Source organism: Misgurnus anguillicaudatus, chromosome 7 (assembly GCF_027580225.2).
Source record: "Misgurnus anguillicaudatus chromosome 7, ASM2758022v2, whole genome shotgun sequence".
NCBI lineage: Eukaryota > Metazoa > Chordata > Actinopteri > Cypriniformes > Cobitidae > Misgurnus > Misgurnus anguillicaudatus.
The window spans coordinates 20,621,376-20,641,031 of NC_073343.2; the positions used below are offsets into that span (position 1 = coordinate 20,621,376).

The window sequence follows — 19,656 nt, forward strand, 5'->3', positions numbered from 1 at the left end:
ATCACAAAAAAAATAAAAAAATAAATAAATAAATATATATATATATATATATATATATATATATACAGAAAGAGAGAGAGAATATGACTGGCATTTTAACTATACTATGTGTGTACATATGTAATTATCTATACTTTTTTTGATTCGGTAACAACACATTCCTGGCATTCAGGTGAAACTAAATAACACGAAACCTCAAACATTTGTTAGAAATTAAAAATGTGTTGATAGCAGTCACATTTTTCCATCAGTGTTCTGAATAAACATGGTATTGAACACAAATTTAAGGAAAAAAAAAATTGGATTTAGCTGTCAGGTTATTATGTAACTACAGTCAATAACAACAAATGTTGTCATGTTTTTATTATCTCACTTTAAACACCATACAATACAAATAATAATCTAACAGCAATTACAGAACAAGGTATTTTTACAAACTTACAACAAAAAAAGTACATATTATAAATCATAAAAATTTTCCTGGCTATGTTGCAGAAGTCTAAAATGATGAAAATGAGCACATTTTCTCTGAAATGGGATAAATCCTACCCTTTATTCCAACCCCATGTCTTATCCCTCAAACCAGACCTCACTCCTCTGTTGTCTCTGGACTGTTTTGTAATTCAGTTTCATAGTGTCTCTTCAAGCCTTTTAGGTAGTGACGTAGGCTCTGTGGATCTAGCCGTGAGTTACGGGCCGTCTGCAACAGTCTGGTGCCTAGACGATATACTGCCCTCTGTCTGAGAGTGGCAGGGTCACTATAATGCTTGGCCTATGAACAGGAAAAAGGAGATACATGACGAATTACATCAAAGGGATGTAGAGAACTAAGACTGGTGTGGTTTTTTTGCACTTCTGGATCACATGTCAAGGATGAAACATACCCATAGCCTTTGATTGATTTTTTCTGCAACAGTTTTGGCTTCCTGAATAATGTCTAGTGGTAATGCGGTCATCTCTGCTGCTCTTATACCTAAACACATAGCAGAAAATGTCTCTGCTTTATTCATAAATGTTTTGCAAATATACAAAAGTATAGTTTCAACATCATGAAATACATAATATTAAACTAGTAAACTACCATAGTTGCGCTCGTCTGAGTGACCTTGGCTTAGCAGATATGTGTACACTACACTGTCCGCTTTGCCCTCTTTTTTGACATGCTGAACCTGCATGTGTTGGTTTTCCACGTTGGGGTAAAGCGTTTCAAGCTGACATAGCTCAAGAAAGTGTGTGGCAAACAGTGTGAAGGCCTACAAGAGCCAAAGTATACAATGTGAAGTATCTACAGTATATCTGTTGATATACAGTATATGTTCTTTACCTCTTATCAGGTATACTATGATACTATATGGAGTACCTTAAGATTGATAAGGAATTCACAGACACTGTGGCAGATACCAACACCCTCCTCTGGGCTGGTGCCTCGACCCAGCTCATCTATAATAATAAGCGACTTGGCACTTGCATTGTGGATGATGTAAGACACCTAGAAGTATTTAAACACAAAAAGGATGTGAGATGAGCTTAACCCTACATATCTTTTAACATTTTTGATTAAAAATACATAAATATGTATAGCTATATTTATTCAGAAACAATTGCGTCAACTTGTTACATGCAGTGTTGGGGGTAACGCATTACAAGTAACGTGCATTATGTAATAATATTACTTTTCTGAAGTAACAAGTAAAGTAACGTATTACTTTTTAAATGTACACATTAATATTTGAGTTACTTTTTTTAAAAAAGTAATTCAAATTACTCAGTCAGAAACTGAGATGGCAGGCCAGAGCTCGACATTTTTGTGATAAAATATGCAATTTCGGAATGCAGAACTTTTCTGTAATAAAAACACCTGCAAGGCCTGAAAGAGATCAAGCCTCATCCAAGAAAAAGTAATGCAAAAGTAACATAAGTATTACTTTCCATGAAAAGTAACTAAGTAATGCAATTAGTTACTTTTTTTGGGAGTAACTTAATATTGTAATGCATTACTTTTAAAGCAACACCAAAAAGTTTTTTTTACCTTAAAATAACGTTTCCAAAAAAGTTTCAGTCGTTCATCCACTCGAAACAGGGTGAACGGCACTTTCACATTCGCTTTCCAGCCCTCTATCGGCCAAAACAGCACTAAAAAGTTTCCAACAGTCGGTCGCGGTCCTGTAGTTTGAGTGAAAACTACAAAAACTTGCTTTACGACAGACCTACAATCCAATCAGAGCCAGCTATGCTGCAGTATTTACGACAGTGGTAATGGACAATTCCGCTTCTAACCTGTAGGGGGAGCAAAGAGCAAAAACTCTTTAGTGTTGCTTTAAAAGTAACTTTCCCCAACACTGGTTACATGTAATTACATTAATACTATTCTCTTTGTAACAAGTTGACACAATTTTTTTCAATGTAGGGTAGTAGTGAAATATCGAAATGTAAAATCATTTAGTAATACTAGATAGAATTGATACTACGCTGTATGTTTTTTGCACAATGCTTAAATTAACCTCTTTCATCTCGACCATAAATGTAGAGGAGTTGGTTTCGAAGTCATCATCTACGCCTATTCTGGTAAATATTTGATCAGCGATACGAAAAGAGCCATACTCCGCAGGCACAAAGGATCCTGGAACAAAGGCTTTGGTAATAAGTTTGTTTGAAACAGCTGGTGGTAATTCATGGAGGAAGACAAAAGCAGTCCAGTAGTCCAAATCATTTGCCAAAAACCTACCACAAACCTGATGATTATCCACATCCCAACTCTTTATTATTAAAGGTCACGTTCTTCCTGATCCCATTTTTCAAACTTTAGTTATTGTGTAATGTTGCTGTTAGAGCACAAATAATACCTGCAAAATTATAAAGCTTAAAGTTCACTGCCAGGCGATATATTTTCTTTAACAGAATTCCCGTTTCAAAGCCTACAGCGAACGGCCGGTTTGGACCTTACAGCCCTCTACTTCCCGGTTGAATGACGTCAGTACAAGAGTTTTTGACTAAACTCCGCCCACAGGAATATGTCAGTCGCCAGCTAAGCTTAAACGGCTCTGCTAAGCTAAGCTGCTGTCGAATCACAACACACTAAACAAGCTACACAATCAGAACTTGTTACGTATTTTTGAAAGAGGGACTTCATAGGACAAGGAAGACATCAGTCTGTTTTAGGACAGTGAAAGCAGCGGTATAGAGGTAAATTGTGTGAAAAATACGTTTTTTTTACATGTGAAGCATGAACACATGTTATATTGCGCACTGTAAACACAATCAAAGCTTTAAAAACACAGGAAGAATGGGACCTTTAACGTTTTCCACATTTTAAAATAATGAAATAACACCCATAAAAGTACTAATTATGTAGTGAACAGATAAAATGCTAAGCAAATCAAAACCTATATTAATACTTGCCTATCTGAGCCATTATCTGGCAGAGGGCCACCTGTTTGAGGTACGTGGACTTGCCACTCATGTTGGGGCCCGTAATGATAATAAAATTGCTTCCCTCAGAAATGTAGCTGTTGTTAGAGATGTGTTGTTGCCCAGAAATGCGCTCCAGAATGGGGTGGCGACCCTGCTTTATTGCCAGCGTATCGGTGAACTCAGGACGTACTGCAGGAAATCCAGACAGGAAATCAGAATAATACAGTTATTAAAAGTGTACAAAGAAAATCAGGACCACACATGCTCACAAAAAAGGTACACGTGTCTCTTTGATGCTCAAAACAGAGATTCCATAAAGCTGACCCTAATTGGAAGTCTGGAAATCTCACCTCCCATATAAAAGAAGATGGTCCTCACTGCAGAACATGACATCCAGAGGCAAGGTTGGATCCAGATCAAACTCAACCCAGTTTATATACTTTGCTCATGACGATGAACCAGCATATTTGCAATGTTGCAGCATGCAGTTAGTTTCAACATATCAATATAAGTCTATGTTTGATTGGGGGGGGGGGGGTATTTCATGCATTCTGACTTATTAAAGGGATAGTTCACCCAAAAATGAAAATTATGTCATTAATGACTCACTCTCATGTCGTTCCAAACTCGTAAGACCTCCATTCATCTTCGGAACACAGTTTAAGATGTTTGTATGTATGTACACCGCAAGCTTGTTGACCCTTCATTGAAAATCTATGTACGGTATACTGTCCATGTCCAGAAAGGTAATAAAAACATCATCAAAGTAGTCCATGTGACATCAGTATTTTCATCATATTTTCATTTTTGGGTGAACTATCCCTTTAACAGTTAAAAGAGTTTGATTCATCAAGCTAAACATGGGCAAAGGTTCAAAACACAATGTGGACGTATGACAGAGTATTTCTGTGCTGAATGCACTTCGTTGGGGTTCGTACAAGTTTCTGAAAGTTTTTTTTCCGACTACTGAATCTGTTGCGTAAGCAGTGTTACAAGTACAGTGGAAGTCCTTATTTGGGCACTTCAACCAGAATCCGCTTGTTACGCCTGACATCATGCAGCACTTACAGGTCCAACCCATCTCAAATCACGCTAATATACACTCGTATCGTAATGCAAAACTACCAAAAACACCCGATCTGATGGTATCTCCATAACAGGACCAGAGATGACCAGACATGGACTCATGGACTTGAATTTTTTTACGAATTATTAATATGTAATATGAATAAACGGAGCTCATAAAAGTCTGTTTAAATAATATTTTCTATTAAAATGAGTGGAGGCTTGGACCCAGAAACAGCATTTCTTATGTCTGACTTAAAAAGCGAAAGGCGCCCGCATATATCAACCAAGAGCCGACACAAAATCAACGTCACCAAAGACGTGTGTTGTTGTTTGTGAGGGAAATTTAACTCCTTAAGTGGCGCTGTCCCTCTCACGGGACACCTAAGTTTACGTCAATATTTTCCATATAAATTTTAGGTATATCACAACAAACTATATATTGTTGGAAAGGTCTAAGCCTCTAGAATACATATATCAACAGTGTTTTATAAAATAAATTATGTATGGAGAGTAATTGATTCAATTTTAAAGAGAGTGCGCCTCAAAACATTTATATCCTGATAAATGTCACTGTCCCGCCAGAGGGACACCAACATTTACTTCAGTGTTTTGCATGTGAATTCTTATCAAATCATGACAAACTATATATCATTTGAAAGCTCTAAGAGTGTAGATTTCATTTATTATCCCTATTTTGGTAAAAGAATGACATAGTGAGAGCTATTTTCTAAAATGCCACAAGTATAAAGGTGGGCCCACGTTGTTGTTTTATATTTGTAACACTAATACCCTGTTCCAAACCTAAACAATCATGACAAACTATATATCATATATATCTAAAAGTGTAGTTTTCATATTGCATCACCATTTTGGGAAAATAATGATGTAGTCAGAGTCAGTTTCTAAAATGTCACACTGCCACAGTTGGACTCAATTTGTTTTTGCATATGTATAGCACTAATACCCTGTTCTAAACCTAAACAATCTTGACAAACTATATATTGTTGGAAAGCTCTAGGTGTGTAGTTTTCATATTTCATTGCCATTGTCACGGGGCCACAGGTAGGCCTAATTTGTTTTTACGTATTTATAAGACTAAAACCCTACTCTAAACCTAAAAAATCATGACAAACTATATATTGTTGGAAAGCTCTCAGAATGTAGTTTTCATATTTCAAAGTCATTTGATGATAGAAATAATGTAGTGACAGTTTTTAGTTACATGACCCCACCCCCCATAGGAATGCATATTAATTTTATATATTCATAATTCTAATATCATATTATAAATCTTCAAAAATGTTGACAAACTATATATTGTTGGAAAGCTCTAAGAATGTAGTTTTCATATTTCAAAACATTTTTGCAGTAATAATAATGCAGTGATAGTAATTGAATAATTTGTCACAAGTGTATGCTGCAAACCGTTGACACCTACTGGCCGTTGTTGGCAAAACCACTAAAAGTGTGACACACACCTCATTTTTTGTGATATTAACTTAAAATTTGGATCAGAACTACTTGAGACTTATGGCTTCATGTCTGCATTATTACTTTTCTGAAACATTTACATTTTTATAGTTTTATTTATAAAACTAATATGTTATGGAATTATTTTTATTTATTAAAACAAATGTAAACTCCTATAACAATTTAAATATTTAATATTTTCACCTCCTTTCACCTCTGTGAAAACCCCCAAAGTGTCTTCTTTAAAACAAGACCAAGATTAGGCTTCTAGACCTAAAAAATGCCAGAGTTATATTAATTTGAAGATGTATATCACAATTTCACCCCCCCCCACTGTAAAGGTATTTGCGCCACCTAAGGGGTTAAGCTTGTTCAGCTTCCCAAAAAACCCAGCATTATGGGAACAATGGATGTAGTTTGTTTATCCGGGGTAGAAGCGACTAGTTTCACTGCAGCTGCTGTTAGAAATAGAAAATGAAGGAAGAGACTTTACCGTATTCTGACACAGTGCAAGCATGGGCCAAAGACAGCAGCATGTCCAGCATAGACACAGCATCAGATAGCTTGTACAGGCAGTAGATGTGTTCATAGACCTCACTGAGGAACCTGGACACAACCCTGCAGAATAAAATGCAGTTAATGGCTAAAATGATACATAGACCAGTATTGCTATTGTCGAACTTACTCTGATCTATACTCACACATAAGAAATGTGAAAAATCTCCTTTAAAGCCTCTTCACAGTGGTCATTCATTTTCATAAGGTCTAATGTGGTGAAACCATAGTTGTTCTTCTGCTTGGTCACCTATAGTATTCAAATCCATTTAAATCCATCAGCAAACACATGCAACCTGAAACTCCAACCTAATCTTTCAAGCCAAATTCTTCTTTCTAATAGGAAATGGTGACATAACGCTTAATATCTGTGACAAAGTGGCACTTTGGGCCCTATTTTAACGATCTGAAACGCAAGTCCGAAGCGCAAAGCGCAAGTGACTTTGTGGGCGGATCTTGGGCGCTGTTTCTATTTTCCCGGCGGGAGAAATAAGTCTTGCGCCGGGCGCAAATCAATAAGGGGTTGGTCTGAAGTAGGTTCATTATTCATAGGTGTGGTTTGGGCGTAACGTCAAATAAACCAATCAGAACGCTATCCAACATTCCCTTTAAACGCAAGGGCGCAAGTTCCATGGCGGGTTGCTATTATTATGACGGATTTGACAGGCGCACGCCAGGAGCGGTTCACAGCCGAGGAGACCCACGTTCTTGTAAGAGCAGTCAAAGACAGAGAAGTTGTTTTGTATGAGGATGGGAGAAACCCGCCCGAATCAGCGTCGGTTAAACAGGCGTGAGAGGAAATAGCCGCAATTGTCTCATCAGCTGCGCCAAGCACTACAATGATGTCAGGAGACAGGGGGATCCCAAGCTTGCCAGCATAAATCGGGCACGCCGGGCACACAGGAGGACATCGCTGCGTCCACCCTCACCGCTGAAAGGGTTTGGGGGCTTTTAAATCGGACACAAGAAACGCAAGCAAGGTTCAACCCCAAAGTACACTTACAAATCAAGTTCACATACATGAAGGTTTCTTATGAAAACATTTTAATTATTATTTAGACTAAATAAACGTAATACAGCCACACAACAAACTTATGAAAATATTTTAATCGTTATTTGCATGATAATTGTTTAACGCTGCCACACAAAATAAATAAAAACTATCACCACAATGCTCACCACAATGATTTCCCTTATCTCATGTATTAATATGTTTTATTGTAACAATTTATGATTTAATGATTTCCCTTATCTTATATTTTTTATTGTAACAATTTATGATTTGCAAAAATAACTGTTGCATCTGTGCAGATTAGATAAGCAATGCGCGTTGTGCACGCTATACACTATGGTCAAGCATGCGCCATGCGCCCTTAAAATAGCATAATGAACCACGCGCAACGCGCCACTGACTTTAGACTAGTTTTTTTTGGTTAGTAGAGCAATTGTTTTTTGAAACTGCAAAATAGCATAAGAGATGGTTTGCGCCGGAGCACGCCTCCTTTTTTGCGCTGAACCGCCCAGGGAGCGCAAGTTCATTCCCTAGTTTGCCGACGTGCGTCTGTGGTGGGAAAAACCCGCTGTGCGCCAGTGCAATATACGAAATGATACATGCGTCACTGACAAAGTCAATTGCGCTGGGTGCAAGATAGGGCCCCATATGTTTTCACTCAGCATTTGAAACATCTTAAAGGTGCAGTGTGTAACTTTTAGAAGGATCTCTTGATAGAAATGCAATATAATATACATAACTATATTATCAGTGGTGTATAAAGACCTTAAATAATGAACTGTTATGTGTTTAATACCTTAGAATGAGATGTTTTTATCTACATACGGCGCGGGTCCTCTTACACGGAAGTCCCCATTTTGTACCGTCATGTTTCTACAGTAGCCATAAATGACAGTTTTGTCACTACTGTATTTTGTCTTAGATGACAACGTAGCTTCTTTATGCGATTTGGTAAACAGTGGACTGAGCAGTTGGTTGCAATTCACAATTTCACTGCTAGATGCCGCTAAAATCTACACACTGCATCTTTAAACATCTTACCTTTGAAATTGAAGACAACTGTAATCCAAATTTTACAAAGTTATTTATAACTTTAAAAACTAAAATGTACTTAAGAAGAACTTTTAAGTATATTAAAATATTTTTTACAGTTTTCTTAAATAATAATTTTACATTTTGATTTTAAGAAGAAAATCTAAGAATTTTTTATGTTTTGTTAATCTGCTCCCATATCTGGTCTTTGTGTAGGCCAGTTAAGTTCTTCAATACTGCATTCAGTTTTACATTTTTATATTGCGTTGTACATACTACATAGTCATTGTCATGCTGAAATAAAAACGGCCCTAACCGGTAATAACCAAATCCATTAGAAGAATTGTCTACATACTTTCAGCTAAATAATGCAGATTATGTATGTATATTAGCGGTAAGTTACATTACATAAACTTTTCTGATAGAATCTTTCATGTACTTTAATGAACTCCTCTGGTAATTTCCCTCCAGGTAAAATCACACCCTCCAGTCTCATTTGAATAAAGAATCCTCGTGCACTGCTGAAACTTGTCCGTAGGGGAAGGCTGTACTTTTCTCCAAGACGATCAACCAATCCTGATCCACACAAAAAAATCCATGAAAACAACAATGCTAATGTTCATGACTAACATATATGGAATGTGAATAGATCTAAGTAGTCATAGCTACAGGTGCCTTTTTTAAAATTACCTATTTAGGCTGTGGCAGTACATGGCCAATTCACACTGGTCAGACAACTACCAACTCCAACAGACACCAACAGATACCAACAGACACCAACAGACACCCACATTCTAAAGTCTCATTTACTTTGATCCAACAACTGCCAACAGGGGTTTCACATTGACCAGTGTGAATTGGCCCTTAGGGACATACAAAACAAATGTGCATCTGTACATTTTAAGAAAGATGTGTTGTTTTGTGTTATCCTATTTAACACATTATGTGTCATTTAGTGTTGATTTTCAGGGACAACACAAGATGTGTTAAAACAACAGAAAGTGTGTTGTTCCAAAAATAACAGAGATGTGTCTAGTTAAGGACAACACATGAAAATGTCACTAGAATGTTGTTGGTTTCCACCAAGGTTTCTAGGAATATTATATTTTTTCTCTCTGCCCTGCAGAGGAAAATTACAATAAATCCCACTTTGACGTATACGGAGCTTACCTGCAATGTCATCTACTACCTCTGTGTAGGCCCGCCTTGCAATGTCTAGAAACTCATTGACGTCGGGTCGCACAGCATAGCACTTCTGTGTGCGCATGTGCAGACCGCTTTTCATGTAGCTGGTGTCATCATTTATCATGGATTTTATCTGGTCCAGAATGCTGTTAAACCTTAAGTAGTGCAATTAGGACAGTAAAAATTAAGACATTGCTATAACTGATGGGCTTTGTACAAGATGACACTACATATATAAAGCAATGATTGCATTTCTGTATATAAAAATCTGACAAATTATGAGCTCAGATTCAAAAGCCGCTAAACGCCACCTACGTCAAAAATGAGATAATGATATAAACCGAATGCTTTCGGCACGTATCATACGTCCATTATATGTTTTGCTTCAAATCTGCTTAATCCAGGGCTCAGGTCATTCAGAAATACCGGTTTGATGGCAGAATCCATTAAGAGTCTGATAAAAATTGCTTATTTACAAGAAACATGTTAGTGGTCTCAAACTCCCAGCCTTTGGGCCATTTGCAGCCCTCCTTACCCCTTTCTGAGGCCCGCGTCTGCTATCAATAATATAACAATCCAGCCCGCAAAAAGATTTTTATTTACTTCGTTTTATAATCATTTAATTATTGATGTTTAAGGGGCCGATTTAAGAGCTGTAACTTGGGGTTACTCATGTGTTACTCAGAGAAAATCTACGGCGGGGTTTGTAAGTTCAAGTTACAGCTTCCATTGGCGATACCTCATAAGGAATGTGAGCGGTAAATGTAATGCATCACATATTAAACTACATATAAGGAAAAGCCATCAGCAGGTGCCCAGGTTATGAAAAGAGAAAAGATAGGAAGAAATGTGCAAAAGATAAAAGGAGCCTATGTATGCAGCAGCAGCTCACTTATCTCAATCTAAGTGTATAATGAAATATATCTAATATAGTGTATCATTATGTTGCTTGCTATGCAGTTACTGTACACATAGAGCAGTAATATTCATTTTTAAAGAGATGGAACATAATCAAGACAACAAAAAATCTGAAATAAATTAAAACAGAAATAAAAATTTTGTTATTAAAAAATGTAGGCTATAATAGTTTATAAATGTATTCAAGAAATTGAATTTGTTATTTAAGTGCAAGGTTTTAATATTTAAGATAAGGTTAGGAAAAGCTTTACGTACTGTTATAAAATAATGTATAAAAAAGATTTAGATTTATATAAAAGGTTTATATTTTTAAGTATTGTATGTTAAATCATAGAATTTAAATGCAACATTATAATAAATAAATATTGTGTTTTTTATGTTAAAATTGCTCTGTGGTCCTCCGACAAGATGTCCATTTCAGAAATGGCCCCAAGCCAGTTTGAGTTTGAGACCTCTGTGTTAGACGATTTTTTTATCTGAGCTCTTCATATGTATGCCAGCTAGGGCAGTACCCTTTAAAAAAGTCCTAATATGTTCCATTAGGTACAGATATGTATACATTTGGTACCAATAAGTACATCCTCTAAGATACTAGTACGTATCTTTGAGGTATATGAACTTTTTAGGTGTAAAGCTTTAATTCTTTTAAGGGTATATATTTTGACAATTTTTTTCTGACGTTGTACACACGTTGTACTCTAAGAGCCTTCTGTTTTTACTATATGCACAGGAGCACTGTGCATCTTATTGAAGAACAGGCTCATGTTTCATGTTTGACTTAAAAGGTCAGTATAAGATGCAAGCACATTCATGTATGCAAATATAGTTCACAGAGCTGAATATAGCTACAGTTAGGGAGTGTGTAAAAGTCATTACCTACTGTCTTCAAGTGAAGTATAATATGCTTCCAACAATGCTGTTTTCGAATGTTTTAACCTTGCCTAATCAGGGAGAAAATTATTGTACAGTTACAGGGTTGTAATGTTTTTCACTGTGTCATTCAGCTGATGCTAAATATGTCTTAATAAATCATGAAATTAAATTCATAATAATTAAACATGATACAGAACCTTAAGACAATAACACACTTTTAAAAAAATATGTCTATCCTCAATGTCAGTCTTGACATTTGGTACTTATATTAGCTAGGGCTGTGTATTGGCATGGGCCTCATGATAAGATACATTCAGCTGGTAAAATAAGTATTAAACCCGTCATGATGGTAAGCACACAGTAGACTGTACCTATTGACTTCCATAGTAGGAATAACAAATACTATGGGAGTCAATTAGTACAGTCTACTGTGTGCTTACTATCATTTATCAAAATATCTTCTTTTGTGTTTAACAGAATAAACAAACTCATACATGGTTTAGAACAATATGAGGATGAGTAAATAATAACAGAAATGTCATTTTTGGGTGAACTATCCCTATTTGGGTGAAGTATCCCATGTAAAATGACACAGGCAAAAGTATTGAACCCCTGAAGAAAAGGAGGTGCAAAAAGGCATGAAATGCCAAGACAGTCAGTAATAAAAAGCAATACCCTTGTCAATGCAAATAATCAGTCCCAAATGATGGCCTATAAAATAATGTCTCAATATCAAGGTGTCACGCAAGAAACATCTCATAATGGTTAAACCCTAACCCAAACACAAAGCCAGGAAACTCTCAATTGGTTTCAGAGAAAGAAAATAAAGCTGCTAGAATGGCTCAGCCAATCACCTGACCTAAAACAATTGAAAATCTATGGAAAGAACTAAAGATCAGAGTTCATAGAAGAGGCCCACAGAACCTTTTAAGATTTGAAGACTGTTTGTGTGGAAAAATAGGTCAAAATCACAGCTGAGCAATGCATGCAACTAGTTTCTCCATACAGGATGCAACTTGAAGCTTTTATTACCAACAATGGCTTTTGTACAAAGTATTAGATAAATGACATGTTCAATACTTTTCCCTGTGTCATTTTACATTATTACACATAAATTAATTTATGGACATCTATGTTTTGATTTCTTTGCATGTGTGGATTGGATGGGTTGGTCCAAACATCTTGTGAAAAATTCTTGCATTTCAATATCACCTTTAGAAATATGTTAACTGAGAAAATTGTGACTTTTTTTAATACTTATTTTAACCACTGTATCATGGCACATGAGGCACGATACAAACTATTATGATATGTTGGCAATACGATACAAATGATACAATGCATATTACTATACACTGTAAAAAATAGAGATTAACAAATGTATAACTACCCCATTTGAATGTATTAGCAAAGGTATTTGTCACTGAACAGTGACTCTTCTGCAGTTACATCGTGTACTAAGACCGACTATAGGCACAATGATATTACGCAGCAGCCGAAAATAGTCCCCTTAGTAACTTTCAATGGCAGAGGACTATTTTCGGGCAGTGCGTGATATCACTACGCCTGCTGCAGTCATATTACAGCAACAAAGTCCTTGATTATTACGCCAGAATGAGAGGATAGTTCCTAGCCATATCTGCCTAGAAAATAGCAACTTTTAATTTCCCGTCGGTCTTAGTACACGATGAAGTTTTAAATAAAAAAATATCCAAACTCTTGGGTTATTTTTTAGCGCGATGCTAATGGTCTAATCAGATTCAATGGATTATGCTAAGATATGCTAAAAGTGGTAGCGCCAGACCCGGAGATCAGCTCAATGGATTCCAAAACGGTAAAAAACAAATGTTTAACTCTAGGGAAGCTGGAAAATGAGCATATTTTCAAAAAAAGTGGAGTGTCCTTTTAATACTTACACTATATTTGAAATTGTACAGACAATTCTAACCTTCAGTGGCGGGACCAATTCCAGAACGTGCTTCAGCTGAATTACTTGTGTTATTTTTGCTTCAGCCACCGATACCTAAATTGAAAAAAAAAATGGAAAACTCAGTGTCTACACTACTAGTGGCACTTATAGTTGTCACTGAACACTAAGCTGGACAATGAAAGATTACATTACCATTGTGTTTAAAAAACACCAATAAATTTCTCACACATAAAATTTCCCTGAACTACACTGAATGAAATAATTACACAAGCCGTCATTCACAAAACATCTCTTAAGTCTGTCTTTCATACCGTCTCTTGCTTTGGGACCTGAATAAGAGCAGACAGCAGCTCATCTATGTCCAAGAAGTTTCCAATAGCTGTGAATCAGAGAACAACATCAATACAGTTTTTCCATGTAGTGCCAGCTATATGGCGTTCAGGCATCTGGCTAATAATAATGTATTATGATAGTTGGATTTCAGGTGGTCATACTCAAAAACTATAAAGACTTTGAGACCACAATCCTAACTGTTAAGTCGCCATGTATAAAAGCAAATTGCTCAGTGAGAAGTTCACAAAGCCAGATAAAAATAAAAAGGACAAGAAACCAACGTTTATAAAACTGAGAACTGAGATGTATAAAATAAAATTACCATTCTTTAATCCGAAGAAGAGCTCCTCATTCTGCAATAACTCCTGGAAAAAGATCAAAGATACAATTAAAAGTGCCAAAGAATGCATTGAAATAATATGTTAAATTGTTATCTGATATCTACATAGAAGGTATGTGGCTTTATTATGTACAAAAATCATCCAGAGACGGTTTAACATGTCCATTTACAACCTTATGATTTGCCCTTGAAATGGTCTATTATTACTTTATTTGAAAGGGTCATGGATAATAATGTGAGCTCTGCTCTGATTGGCTGTTTGTCAGAGCAGGTCTTTAGAATAGCTGTGTGTGTGTAACCAGGGTTCCCACACCTAAGTTAAATTCAAATTCAAGGACCTTTCAAGGACTTTCCAGGTCCAATAACCCTAAAATTCAAGGACTAAATGTGGGGACACATTTCAAGTGAGCGCAAGGTTACATAGTGTTACCTTTAAAGATACATTGTTACAGTTACCTTTCGAGGGAACTGGCATTGCGTCACTGCAATGACACTTTAGGGACGCATCCAGGGGTAAGTGTGTCTGAATGTGTCAAATTCAACCAATGGTGAGACTTAACGACAAAGACAGGGTGACCTGGAAGCCAGGAAGTATATCGCTATCTGAAATATTGCCAAAAACGGCGTTACAGGGACCCTGTAAGGGACCCGTGGGAACCCTGGTGTAAACAGACCTTATATTTGAGCCTGTATCAGACAAGGATACAGAAATTTGAGGAATAATCAATAGTTTGGAGATTGTTAATGGACATTTCTGAGTGGTAAGTTTTGTGTTTTTTCAGTATGGACCCGCAAAACGTAACTGTCAATAGTAGAACTTCAGCCTAAATGCTAGCATATAGTATTAACTAGCATATAATGCTACCTCAGCAGTCACAATTTTGTTTTAGCATTGTAACAACATTGAACTTAATTAATGTGTAATTTAATGTTGGGGCGTACATCTCGACTGTAACGTCACAGTTGGTTTTATGTTTAGATTTGCCTGTTTTCCAGCTGTCTTGTGCATGCACAAGGTTAATATAAGGAGGAAACAGTCGCGTATGAGGCTCACAGTATGTCATTACCATGTACAGAGCTCGTATTATTAATCTATGCCTATAGGTAAATACAGTTTTACATTCTATGGCACCTTTAAATGACTTTTCTCAACCAAGAAAAATCTGCAGAAAGATGAACATGACAGCTGATTACCTGTATGCTATCCAGGCGTGAGTTAATAGTGGCCACATCTTGCAGGGGCTCGAGAATATTGGAGCGTAACCTTCTTGTGCCACCAGCGGTCTTGGTGTAGTTTAACACGCCAAACAGAGTGTGATCACTTCTGCATAAAACAGCATTCTGTTACTGCCATTTGAATGCATACTAGGAATGTACAGTAATACACATAGCTTCTATTTATATTAACAAAATGTAAACACAGAATAAAAGTAACTGTCAATCATTATAACTAGGGATGCACCAACGTATCTGCCTATAATCAGGGCAGATAAAAAAAGTTAAAAAAAATACCGTTATCTTATCTATTGATATCAGCAGATGTCATTTTAAGTAAGTGAATATCCAGGGTTCCCACACCTTAGTAAACTTCAAATTCAAGGATTTTTCGAGGACTTTCCAGGTCCAATACCCTCAAATTCAAGGACTAAATGTGGGGACACATTTCAAGTAAGAGCAAGGTTACATTGTGTTACCTTTTAAGATACATTGTTACAGTTCCCTTTCGAGGGAACTGGCGCTGCGTCACTGAGTTGACACTTTGGGGACGCCTCCAGGGGGAAAGTGCGTCTGAATGTGTATATCAAATTCAACCAATGGTGAGGCTTAATAACAAAGACAGGGTGACGCGGGAGCCAGGAATTATATCGCTATCTTAAATATTGCCAAAGACGGCGTTACAGGGACACAGGAAGGATGGCAAAGGAGACGCAGCGTCTTGTTCCTTTCTCAGGGAACAACAGTTACATACGTAACCAGAGAAGTTTTAATGTGTCAAACACTACTATGCAGAAAAGCATTTTGGTATGAATCAACATACGGAAGATATAAGCATTTAAAGTGAACAGTTTAGCATGTGTGCTTAAAAGGTCTAGAATTTTTATGATATTTCCCTACACTATACAGGGAATAGGGATTTTTTTGCAGAAAACTTCTTGCATAAAATACATTCAAGCACGTTCAATGACCTGTATCTATGTATATTTTCAAAAACTTCCCAGGGCCTTGAATTTTTTCCCCCAGACTCACCAACTTTCAAGAAACCGTGGGAACCCTGAATATCAGTATTGGCACAAAATTATTTTTTTTTCGGTGCATCCATAATTATAACCTACCTGTGATCTCTGTTGTTTACTACTAGCTCTAAGTTGCTGGCCGATATTGTGTCAATCATGGCTGTCTGCTCGCTGCCTGTAAAGGTCACTTTTACTGACTTAGGAGCGTATACGGAGTTCTGAACAAACTCAATGTATTTAAGAAGGGCAGATGCATATGCCAGGCAGTAGTATCTATAAACAAGACACATTGTATTATTTTAAATAATACTTTCATTATTACAACTAATTATTGCAATTTATCTCTTATCTTTTACAAAACTAAAACATGCAAATAATTTACTCTGACACTAGTGAAAGGTCACCTATGATATAATGCATATTTTGGTTTTTTTTTATGCGCTGACCTCATAATAGTGGATCTTACTTGGTTTGCACTTCCATCAGGACAGTGCTATACTCAGGCACACAGAGCTGCTGTATGTACTCCAGGCCCTTCTTCTCATTGAAATACTTCCTTAGAATGGCAGTAAATGTGACTGACTGGACAGGAAGCAAAAGGACATGTTCAGCACTCAGATGGAAAGCGGCAGTGGTCATTATTTATCTTTAATTAATTAGGATGAAGGTGCATGCTGAATCAATGACAAAAGTTGTAATTTACAACCTACACACTGTCACCCTAGCATGATTTAGATTGGAGATAGTAAGTTAAAAACAGTGCATAATACCGGGAAGGACTCTGTGATGAGGTTGTAGAGTTTGGTTCCTTGTCCTTTTACACTAGCAGTGTCTGGCATCAGAATTTCAAGAGGCATCAGGTTATGCAACTTGGTAATTACCTAAATAACATTCAACGTTATTTTCAGACAATTTACCGAATACAAATGCATAAAATACTGCATCCATAGTTATCATACATTGTGTATTATTAAACTGTCAGCCACTAAAAAGTATCTTCATTTTTGAAACAAGCTCCATTTTGTGCAACATATTATTACCTTGGCATACGTTCCAGTGTCGGCAAACTGTGAAAGTACCAGTTCTGGGCATTTCATGTTGATACTGGCCATGCCAATCTCCCCACGAGCTAAACCACGACCTTCCACCACAGCCACTAACACAGAGGCGGAATGAGACAGCATTGCAGATGAAGATGATGTCACTGTATTAAAGATTTGCAAAGCAATTAGCAATCACTTTAGGAAAAAACATAGCTAAAGTTGCAGTATAGTTAGTTGCATACTGCAGTCTCTCTGAGGTGTTTGGCCATGGTATGTGCGTGCAGGCGTAGTCCTCAAATGTGGGGTGCTGAAGCTCCTTGACAGGACAGTCGGACCAGATGAACCCACTGACGAAATGATCCTCAAATTCACCTGCTCCTGAGCTGAGAAGAAATGACAGATCTAGTGTGTGAATCTGTTTATTAAAAACCTATTTTAATGTGAATATCCAGCAAGAATAGGTCTAATCTAATCAAATTACTCAGTCCAAATAACATGTACATGTATATTCATAAGCTTACACATACTCATCTATGAGGTATTATGCTTGTTAAATGATTCTTAAAGGGGCCATGGCATGAAAATCTGACTTGTTTACCATGTTTAAGTGCTATAATTGGGTTACCAGTTCTTCTATCAACCTAGAAAATGTGAAAAAGATCAACCCAGCAACTTAGTTTTAGTAAACCATTCTCTGCAAGCACATGAAAAATTTAGAAATTGAAATGTTATAATAAATTATCTATAAGGTATTTTGAGCTAAAACCTCACATGTGTACTCTGGGGACACAAAAGATTTATCTTACATCTTAAAAAAGTCTTGTGACATGGCCCTTTAATCGTTACTAAAAAAAAAACTTATAACAGGTCTGTGTCACAGTTTAGTGTCAACACATTTAGTTGTTGATCTTCCATTTGACTTTAGTCAGTTTCATTTAGATTTTCATCTTATATTTTAGGTGTAGTTCCTTTGTCACCTTCAGCCGGTGGTGTTTCAGTGAACACAGTTGTCAGACCACCGGTATCAGCAGCACCTGTTGATCCTGGGCATAGACCGTTCCCAACATCATCTGATCCAAATGAAGTCTGCAGAACAGAAGACGATTGGGGATCCAGCTGTCTGCAGATTGCCTGACCATAGTTGATCGAGTTAAACGGGGTTACAGTACTGCTGTTTGGTCCAGGGTCAGAGCTGGAGCCAGGTGTCACCTCTTCAGTGCTGCTACGCAGCATCTTTCTGCCTCAACAGAGATTTATCACATAATGAATAACATTGTTAAACATGATGGATAGCATTGCTAAACAGGGCTAAAATAAAGGGTGTCTTGTTGATCTAGGACCAGTGTGAGAGAGCTTTTGTCCTAACATCATTGCTTTGTGGCTATCTACTAATCTACTTCTGTTAATCTTGTTCATGTTGTTTTGTTTTTTTTCTGACTGGACATCACAAGTGACGCCTAGCAACTTATCTTAGCAAATCACAGAAAAAAGTTAAATATTAAAAGTTAAATACATTTTACCACATAATACAAACTTTGCACAATATACATCCACTACTAGATTAAGTATAAAGTTACAATGCATTCGTGCCTCTACATTTTTTCGATAAAAAAAATTAAGTAAATCCTAAACTACACTTCCATGTGCTTTTGTGCCATCTGTTGGTAATATGTAGATACTACCGCATATAAACATTCGTCCCAAAGGCCAAACTACTTTACTCTAAAATCGTTATAAGCTTAAGTTATCTTATTTTATGCCACTTCCGACATTATACGTTAGTTTCGTAAAAAACACTAAAGGGTCGCTCGTTACATGACATCACGTAGAAGGTTTACCACTAATGTTTATTACGGTTCCTGTTAGCTAACTTATTTCTTCATAACTAATACTTTACCAAGATGTAGCGTTTCTTCAAGAATATTCTTGTTTGTGTTCAGTAACAGTTACCTCATTAACTCACCAGACTAACCGCCCAATGTAATGTAGGCTACAGTCATCATCAGGCTTGTTCGACTTCATACGGCGCTGCAACAACCGACAGCCGGATGACGTCAAAGTACCGCGAGAACGATTCAAGAAATCATACGAAGTGTAATTTCGTCTCGCTCTCGCGGCACTTCGACGTCATCCGCCTGCCTAGCAGCGCCGCATGAAATAGAACAAGCCTATTTTCGCGCCTGAAGTGCGCGCTGCAAATGTAACGTCATCATGGGTCGTCGAACTGGGCAGTGAGCAAAGCAGTCCACTAA

At 36.9% G+C, this 19,656-nt stretch overlaps 1 protein-coding gene across 3 annotated transcripts; it reads right to left on the reverse strand.

Annotated features, from left to right (window-relative positions):
- Window positions 1–346: 346 nt before the first annotated feature.
- On the reverse strand, window positions 347–19,524 carry LOC141365330 (mutS protein homolog 4-like). Of its 3 annotated transcripts, none has more exons than XM_073869557.1 (22): window positions 19,368–19,524; window positions 18,382–18,641; window positions 17,647–17,787; window positions 17,402–17,565; window positions 17,132–17,242; window positions 16,828–16,943; window positions 16,461–16,634; window positions 15,322–15,451; window positions 14,110–14,152; window positions 13,766–13,833; window positions 13,473–13,547; window positions 11,528–11,592; window positions 9,719–9,888; window positions 8,988–9,124; window positions 6,651–6,754; window positions 6,443–6,567; window positions 3,400–3,600; window positions 2,502–2,620; window positions 1,361–1,489; window positions 1,082–1,253; window positions 885–973; window positions 347–772 (listed from the first exon to the last, which is right to left on the reverse strand). In XM_073869557.1, the coding sequence occupies exons 2-22, from the start codon at window positions 18,635–18,637 to the stop codon at window positions 590–592; spliced, it is 2,772 nt and encodes a 923-aa protein (XP_073725658.1). In that variant the 5' UTR covers window positions 18,638–18,641; window positions 19,368–19,524; the 3' UTR covers window positions 347–589. The 3 variants fall into 3 exon arrangements, with proteins under 3 accessions (XP_073725658.1, XP_073725656.1, XP_073725657.1); XM_073869555.1 differs by having other exon boundaries at window positions 19,355–19,440; XM_073869556.1 differs by having other exon boundaries at window positions 19,302–19,420.
- Window positions 19,525–19,656: the final 132 nt, after the last annotated feature.

Coding starts and splice junctions, on each gene's coding strand:
- LOC141365330 (XM_073869555.1), bottom strand. Junction 16,944..17,131: donor TCATCACAGAGTCCTTCCCG/GTATTATGCACT, acceptor CTTCCTGTCCAG/TCAGTCACATTTACTGCCAT. Junction 974..1,081: donor CTCAGACGAGCGCAACTATG/GTAGTTTACTAG, acceptor CTATGTGTTTAG/GTATAAGAGCAGCAGAGATG.